The 9,426-nt window shown below is 36.8% G+C and overlaps 1 protein-coding gene across 1 annotated transcript; it reads right to left on the reverse strand.

Annotated features, from left to right (window-relative positions):
• Positions 1-2,809: 2,809 nt before the first annotated feature.
• LOC103714427 (alpha-dioxygenase 1-like) lies at positions 2,810-9,195 on the reverse strand. The gene is made up of 10 exons (XM_039126050.1): positions 9,067-9,195; positions 8,718-8,972; positions 8,474-8,623; positions 6,140-6,273; positions 4,536-4,749; positions 4,278-4,423; positions 3,966-4,193; positions 3,645-3,847; positions 3,304-3,547; positions 2,810-3,210 (listed from the first exon to the last, which is right to left on the reverse strand). The coding sequence occupies exons 1-10, from the start codon at positions 9,154-9,156 to the stop codon at positions 2,985-2,987; spliced, it is 1,890 nt and encodes a 629-aa protein (XP_038981978.1). The 5' UTR covers positions 9,157-9,195; the 3' UTR covers positions 2,810-2,984.
• Between the last annotated feature and the right edge of the window lie 231 nt (positions 9,196-9,426).

Genomic DNA, 9,426 nt, shown 5'->3' on the forward strand with positions numbered 1-9,426 from the left:
ATTCCTTTAGTTATTGGCATTTTAGTTAGATTAGCTTGGACATTTGAATTATGTTGGCATATGCTATTTTGAAATTTTGTAAGACTGTTTTTGACCAACTTAAATAATTACGTCATCTTTAAACATATGTGATTGCTTTGATATGATCTGCTGCCTTGCATGCCTGTGCGGCCCGCCGTGCGGGCGTGCAGCGTCTGCCACGCCTCGGGCTCAGGGTGTGATAGATTTGGTGGTATCAGAGCTCAGATTTTAGATTCCTAGGGATTGTGTTTGAAATAGTCAGATGGAGCTTAAGTTTTAGGATCTTTAGGATTCGTCAGAAAGTTTGAGAGATGGGTAGACATTAGGCCATTAGACGAAGGTATTTATTTGCTTTTGTTATTGATAAATTTGTGTTATTTTATCAGAATTTTGAAATGCTAAAATTAGAATGCAACCTAATTGTGGTCGTAACCAAAGTGTTAATAAGTTATTCTGAGAGTTTTCTTGGTGGAGCAAGTTGTATTTCAAATTATGATTAATTAGATTTTGACTAAATTAAGTGAAGGAATATTAGTCATGGGATATTATTGTGCAACGTAATTATTTTAGAAGTTTAACTTGATATCAGGCACTGTGGATATTGCCTCTAGTTCAAGTTAATTATTTTGGTGGCAAGTTAAGGTTCATTTATAAAAAGTTGTTTAAAGTTTGGACTAGAAAATATTTTATAATATTTATTGAAATATTCTTCGAGGATTGAAATCTGTATGTTAATCATGTATGAAACTCTTGTGTAGATAGAAAACATATTTGGGATGAAATTCTAGAATTTTTCTTTGGCTTTACCTAAAATTTGAAATTTTAGATCTTTTCAAATTACAATGCAGATTGGTATTTTAATTGGAAGTGATTTAGTAAATTATGAGAATATTGGTTGTTTCAATTATTTTAAGCTGGTCAGCGATATTAACTTTGTGATTTGGAAATAGTTTCTGATGGTTTTTCTTATTAAGGAGAATTTCAATGTCAAAGAAAAGAATAGTTTTTTTGATCTTGACTGATATGGATATAATGGTGTCATTAGTGTAGGTACTTCTAACTGCTATGCAAAAAAAAAAAAAGAATCGTTGGAAATTATAGTATTTTTGATTTTGATCGATATGGATATCATTGTGTTATTAGTAAATTCTCTAAATCCAGTAGATTTACAAGATCCTGAAATGTTTGCAGTATTACAAACAAAAATATTTTACTTATTTGAGGAGTTGATCTCAATGTAAAATCATAGGGCTTATATCTTAGTAGAATTTCTTGTAAATCTTTAAACTAGATTATTAGATTCTTGTGAGTTAAATATTTATAAATCAAGGCTATGAGTTGATTATGAATTTTGTATCACCATATGAGAAATGCAAGTGGGATTTCATGAGAGGCCCAAATAAGTTTAACATAAAAGAAAAGGTTCGAGATGGTTGAATATGCTTCTGAGTAAGTTAATCTAGAATCTTTTAATTATCGAAGCTTGGAATAAATATCGACTTATATGATAGAATTGTCAAGTGAAACTAGAGTTGGCTTAGTTCAAATTTGGATCTAGAATATGATTACTTGATCATATGATGGTACAAATATGGCACCTATCTCAAGGGTTAATCATGACCTAGTGTACTTGGGAAGCAAGTAATCGAGTAATTGATTTGATGTAAGGCCTATATAAAGGCCGCCCCTCTCAAGAATTAGAGCATTGAAGAGTTAAATAAAATTAACCTCCCTTTCTTCTTCTTCCTCCTCCTCTTTTCTTCTTCCTTTTCCTTCCCCATTCTTCTTCTTCTTCCTCTCCCTTCCCTATTCTTCCTGCAGTGGTCCTCTATCACTCTATCTAATTGAAAGAACTTGAGGTTATCAATCGACTTTGACGAATATTCCACTAGACATGGATTAGAGGTCTTTATGATCTAATCTTGTGATAAATCGGTTAATCAAGAGCAGTTAATATAATGTGACAAACAGACTTTACAGTCTTATTTAGAATTAAGACGCTGATTTTTGTTTATAAGAGAGATTTGATTTACATCATCTACAAAAAGAATCGAGCCTGGAAGTATTGCACCTTATTCTTCTGATAACAACTAAAGAAGAAGTTGTATTGATAAGTAGAATTATTGAAAACTTGAGAATGAGATTAGAACTATGTATCCTAACCTTTTGAAAGCGCAAGAAAGAAAATTTCGTGAGCGAAATTTTTTTAGGGGGGAGAATGTAATGACCCATGCCTTTTAAGCCTAAAACCAAACTGGGCCAGTCCATTTGACCGGCCTAGAAGCATTCTTTGGCCCAACAAAAATAAAAAAAGAAGAATTCAACACGTGCCTGCAGAGAAGAAGAACCCCAATAGAGTCTTCTTCCTCTCCTGGATGGTCGAACGGAATCTGACTCCCAGGATAGTCGGACAGAATCCGACTCCGAGTCAGATTCCAGTAGCGGCAGAGGTCTATTTATACAAGTTCCTCCCACGGTATTAGTAAGATAATGGTCAAATTGCATATATACTAGCCCCAACGCTGTGCAATCCTATTGGCTTGAAATATAGCTTTCTCATCATAGTTAAGATGTGATTATTTGTGAATTCGTCATGTCCTCTAGTTTGGGGATCACATTGTGAAATTTTCCCTCATCCGAATATTATACATGCCTAGTATTAGTACAGGAGGTTCTAACACAATCTATGAACTGATATAGGAAGCAAGAGACTAGGAGGGAATAATACATGCAGAACTTCCTCGATCGGTTGGCCGCAGTAAAAAGATCAGAGACTAACTCAAAGAAATGATCAGCGGTGAAACATTGATATAATTTATTAGATGGTTTGATGAAGAATTTTGCAAACCCATACATGAGGATATCTCCCATCTCATTCATTCTCAAACAACCAGAAATAATAAATTCATACTTCCATAGCAGAGTGCACTCACAGAACAACTAGTTCATTGACATCGTTGTTCTTAGGCTGGAAACCGGAGAAGGAGAGGGATGGGATTGAAGGAGTTTGGAGGAGCTTCCCACACAGAAAACGCGCTAGTAGAATTCATCCATTTCTTAGCAAGATCTGGATAGTGGCGTTGGATGACGTCTCTTAAACTCTCCGTACTGTTTACCCACTTGAAGCCCTTCTTTGTGTATGTCTCTTCGTTGAAATAGCTTGTGAAGAAACGGTCAGCTTCCAACCTCCTACTCATAGTGAAATTAGACTGTAAGTAGTCGTACAACCTCATATGAAATCATACAATTAAATAAGGAGATGAAAATGCTCATTGTTTTTACCTTGATGCCATTATAATGAAGATAAAGAAAGCAGTTTCACTAATGGCAAATCCCTTGATCTTTTTCTCTGCCATGAGACCTACTAGAAGATCCAACTTCTCAACATCATCACCATATACTTCTCTTAGAGTCTCAACTGCTTCATGGTCATCAGTTAAATCCTCCCATTTGGATATGGGAATCATTAGCAAGCCCCTTCTGAATTGGTTGTACCTTGGCGTACTTCTCTCCCGGTCTCGATAAACTATTTGAACAACCATAAAACAATCATCAGCTTCCATATATACCATATGCATGGAGCAATGTGCATGTACCATATGCATGTATTTGTGGATGGTTACCTTCAAGGGCAGGCATGTCGACGTGATCTGGCCGTTCGCTTCCATCAACATTTTGTGGAATAAGGTTTCTAAAGAACCAAGGGTAGTTCCATAGCTCGAGAGCACCACACGCTTGGTGGCCCATTGATACTAACTGCCTTTCAAATCCAATCTTGGTTAAAGTTGATTCTCCTCTTATGCCTACTAGATCCTCCATTTGGATGCTGTTTGGTGAATGACATCATTATAATATAGTATATGCATTAGAAATAAAAAACAAAGAAAAGGAAATGCGTGAGGCAAAGAACAAGGGAATAAATGGAGATAAAAATAGATGCCTACTCTTCAAGGTATTCGGGAGATTTGTTTGGCCCGGGATTGGTGTTGATGTTCCTAAGTGTAAGGCTGTCTGGAAGAAGCGAGTGCATTCTATAAACACTCGTGAACTCCTCGGTCAAGGAATATGGAACTCCATGATTGTTTGGCTTCTGCAATCCCACAAGCCCGGAAAGAGCAGGCCCCCCTATGTGCCCAAAGATGTCCTTAATAGTTTTTCCTAACAATCCATACCTGCAAAAGAAAAGTGCAAATGCTTTCAGATTAAGTGGATGTGTGATTCAGTCTTAATATTACATGCATGATATTTTTTTTTACCAATTTGCGTGCATCGCCGCGTTCATTGTGTGGGTCTTGAGAAGCTCTACGGTCCAATCAATTGTGTGAATCTTTGCAATTACTGCAGATGTCACCAGTTTAGCATAGCGGTACAACTCTTGATCATTTAGATGGGGATATTCTGCCTGTAGGAGAGCAAAAACCATAACTGTTAGCATAGATTAAAACTTGAGGGTTTTGAGCTTTCCAAACGTAATAACCAAATGCATGCAAATGAAAGCCATGTATTTGTTGTACCTTAAGTGCATCACAGACAGCATTGTGCTCTTTAATGAAAAGGGCTTGCAAAGTTGACACTCCAGCCCAGCTATTACGGATGTCACCAGATATAGCTATTCCTTCATCATCATGATCAAGAAGGTTGTTAGCTCCAATCTTCAATTTCCCATCGACAAATGTCCTCACTTTGTCTGCCTTCTTTTCTTCACTCCCATAAATAGCACTTCCATCCCTGGACAAATTATTGGCCAGATGATTTTTTTTTTTTATTTTTTTGATGAAAAGGAAGAGCCATAGCTCCACCTATCTTCAGCAAATGATGCAGATTACAACTTAACACTCCAAAAATAATCGAATTAATATTTTAACACAGTTTTTGGCAAGGCGGCAGCCACTATCGTTAATTGTGGCAATCATAGTTATTCAATTAACTATAATTTGACACTTTGAGGTTTTATATAAATATAGAAAAATCTAGTCTTTTACTGATAGAAGTTATGTTATGCCTTCGTCCCGAGATCGCAGGTCAAGGGTCGCAGCAACTACCGCACACTCATAGGAAACTCTTCCCATAAGCATGCAAGGCATGTCAATATGATATCATAAATATACAGCGGAACAATTAAAACTAATAATATGCTATTTTTATTTTATCAACTAATTCAACCTACAATGTCTCACAATTATTACCTTAGCCTAAGATAATACATCAATTTAAATAAATTCTAATTTAAAATAACTATAATTTGACACTTTAAGGGTCTATATAAATATAGAAATATCTAGTCTTTTATTGATAGAAGTTAACTACGAGCGAAAATGAGTGGCTCGAAATTGGTTGCATATTGCATATATTGAGAACATGTCAAAGGGATTGAACAACAAACATAGGATAGGTCAAACTAGGACTTTGTCCAGACATCCAAGAGGAACGTTATATGGTTTTCATATTGTACTAGTCATTGATGTGGTTTTGTTTTCCTCCGCGATCTCATTTAGAGGAGATGTCAATGCATGCCCTGACGCAAAAGGCCGCCTGAAACAGTGGAAAACCCTGCTCGGGCAATCACGTAGTTATGTTTTCACAGCATAACATCTTTTTGTATTTTATATGCGAGATTTTGGTTGTGTTGTAGCATTTCAAAGATGAATTATGTCATGACCAAGTCAAGTCAACTGATGCACTTGTTCTTTTTGAGAAGAAATGGACAGGATTAGGTGATTAATGGTCTAAATAGGACTATTCACCAGTCAATGAACTTTTTAAATCTTATCTAGGACCTAGCCTGACATTTGGAGTATTATTGCAGTCTAACTTATAAATCTATTACCATACCATCATCAAACCTATGATGGCATCGTCATCACTAGTTTTATGGAAAGATGCGATCAAGGTATCCCTTGCACAAGAGGAAGAGGCTCATGGATGAGGCGAATTTTGTTGGCCTTCCTTCATAAGCAAATTGTCCCAGGCTGAAATTTGGAATCTCAGATTGGATACATTAATACTAACAACAATATTTGTTTCAGAGAAACATTATATAGCACGAAAAAATAACAATAAAAAGAACACAAACAACAAAGCCATGGAACATTAGTTAACCTTAGCATGGAAAACTTACCACCAGTGGGTCCGGATATTTTTATGGCCAGTCTTGATCCCTTTTGTATCAATCCCAATCTCTTTAGTTTGATAGAACTTAAATGACTTGAGTGGGCATTCATTAGCCACTTCCGGTGGAGCTGTAAGTTCTACCTGTGGCATTCATCAAAAAAAAAAAAGTGGCAGTAAACAGGTGCACCCAATCAATATAATTTTTAACAAGAAAGAAAATAGATATAATTTATATTTGCCACCCTTGGGAAAAGCATAAACACTAATACATGAAAAAGTAGGCAAAAGAACACAAATTACTGCTACATCTACCAAAGCATGTAGCGGGAATGAGCAGCAAACATGGTTTTTGGTGCAATTAAGGAGACTGGGGTGTTTTTCCGGAGCCTAAACATCATGAAAATCCCAATTTTCTTTGATTCAGGGTAAGTGTTGGAGTACATGAAACATTTTTCCAGAACTGATGAAATTCAAGCAAAAACTAATTTAAGAAATAAAAGAAATAGCTCAAGCAAGAGATATATGCATGTATGAATGTATGTATATACGTAAGCTTTCCTCGATTTTGAAGTATGTTGCTAGGTATTCTAACATATATTTTTCTAGCAAAAAGAAAAAGAAGTGACATAAACATACTGGTTTTCCAAACGGGTTTATGAGAAGCAGTAATCATGCAGAACCACACGTATATAATTAACTATAGTCATATTACTTATTAATATTGAGATTTCTGATGATCTAATTGGACTTTTGACTTAGCTAACTAGATTGTAGAACCATACGTATATTATTTACTATAGTCATATTGCTTATTAATATTGAGATTTCTGATGATCTAATTGGACAATTGACTTAGCTAACTAGATTGTTTGGATTTGGCTACTGCCGAGCTACATCACTAATTTTTCCAAAGTAATGGTTAAACCACCATGATAGGAGAGGGAGGAGTTTTTATTTCTTAAGATATGGCTCAAGTTTCTATTCCACACCTTTTTTTCAGAAAGGGAGGGGTTCCTTGGGGACTTCGAAATAGACACTTGAACCGCATCTTCCAGGGTGTATGATTGGGGACCAGAGGTTGAAACTTGAACCACATCTTTTTGATAATAAAAATATCGTTCGAGTTTCGATTTCGGCCGCCCCTATCATACACCATGAAACCCTTCCATAGATTTTGAGATTTAGAAGGGCAAACTATGACAACTCTCCATGAAAAGCAACTGGCATGTTAGAAATATCGAATTCTGTCGTTGTAACAACGGCTAGCCGGAAGGTATTGTTTGGATTCCTTGATCCTGTATAAGTACCCAAGATCTACCCAACGAATAACCGATGTGGGACTAAACATATGCCCGCACGGGTCCTCACATACTCCCCCCGTTCAAGCCCTGACGTCCTCGTCAGGCTAAGGGTTCAAATTCATTCAAATCTAATCACAAACACCACGATCGGTCCGTGGTCAACCCCAATGGATCCGTGCTGCAGTGTCCCTTAGTCCACATAAGTTATGGGCCGGGTCCGCTCTGATACCATTTGTAACAACCCAGGAACTCACCCAAAATGGCTAGCCGGAAGGTATTATTTGGGTTCCTTGATCCTGTATAAGTACCCAAGATCTACCCAGCGAATAACCGATGTGGGACTAAACACACGCCCGCACGGGTCCTCACAGTCGTTTATAGGTGGCTCTTCGTTTCTATAATCTTGAGGGTCGCCACCTAATTTATATGGTCAAGGAGAAATATTTCTGATGCAGGATATTATTTTTCTCTGCATGTTATGGACTCATTTGGTTCGTAATATATATATATATATATATATATATATAGAAAAATTTAAAAAGACGTTTTGTTTTGTTGGAGTTTTTAAAGAAAAGAGATAGGAAGTAGTATTCTCATAAAAATAAGATTTCTATATTTTATGAAAACAAACTCATGGAGAACATAAAAACAGTCCATCCGGTTGAAAATCGAAATTAATTTTTTTAAAAAAACTATCCTTAAGCCATCAAGATTCAAAAATAAGATTATTTTTTTATTAAAATTATAATACATATTTCACACAATTTTTCTAAAAAGGCAGATGCTCAATCAAATATAGACATTCTGGAATGTGTTACTTTTCCATGGTTAACCAAATATGCCAGAACTATTTTTTTAGGTATTATATTTTTGAAAATCAGCTTCCCTAAAAAAATATTCCGGTGAAGAAAAACTTTTTCCGTAAATCAAAAGAGCCTTGTACCATCCACCTTCTAATTAATAAGAAGTAAAAGGGAAAAAAGATTAAAATAAAATCTTTGAAGCTCCTTGTAGCTTCTAGCACTCGACCTTCCTTTTACCTGCTGAGTGTCCTCAAGGTGGTCGATCCAGTCATGCACCATGAACTGAATCCAGGCAGCTGCAATCAAGTTGAACTGCTTGCCCGTATCCTTGTAAGTCCTCCGAGCCAAAAGTTTTGTGGCCACCACCACCGGGTCAGGGCTCGTTAGCTAAACGTCTCACCACCACGGCATCGTATTAATAGAACATCTTCCAAATCTTCCAAGAAAAAAAAAACTTAGACGCGACGCTGCTAATAATTACCTTCTGTTCCATAGGAGGCATGTTCCTCCCAAAGAACGTAAGCTGACTGCCAGCTTTATTGTTCTCTGGATCATTATATTCTCCATTCATGGTTCGGTAAGGATAGTCGTCAGGGTTGAATGGAATCCCGTCGATCTTGCCAACGTTGAGCAGGTTGTATTTATCGTGGAGAGCTCGACGCCTCTCCAAGTAGACCAAACCCAAAAGAACAGGCAGCTTGTGCCATAGATTCAGCCTATCCAAGGTGTGCACAAACTGCAGTATAATAAAAGAAAGACAGTAGTTAGAAGATGGTAGCAAGATTATTTCTGAGAATAGAGTTGATCAAGAGTTCGATGGGAGTTATTACTAGAAAGCTAAGCTTATCGCCGAGGGACATCCTTGAGAGGACCCCATGGAAGTCTGGGTGGACGAAGGGACGGAACAGGCACAGGCACATGGTTAGGTTTTGGTGGTAGCAAAGGTTTCAGAGATGTTGTTTAAGATGCAACATTGAAGAGGTATATATAGACAAGGTGAGTGGAAGTTGGACAAAAGATAAGCATTGAACACGTTATAACGTACGTCATACCCGTATAATAAAGAAGGGACGTGGTCTTTGCTCGTCAGAGGCGGCTGCGTTGGTGACATGATCTTTTTTTTTTAACCTTAGTGACATTTCTTTATGTAATATCTTTACCAAAGCATTAGATAAGAGTGTAAGGCCACC

This window comes from Phoenix dactylifera, chromosome 4 (assembly GCF_009389715.1).
Source record: "Phoenix dactylifera cultivar Barhee BC4 chromosome 4, palm_55x_up_171113_PBpolish2nd_filt_p, whole genome shotgun sequence".
Lineage (NCBI taxonomy): Eukaryota > Viridiplantae > Streptophyta > Magnoliopsida > Arecales > Arecaceae > Phoenix > Phoenix dactylifera.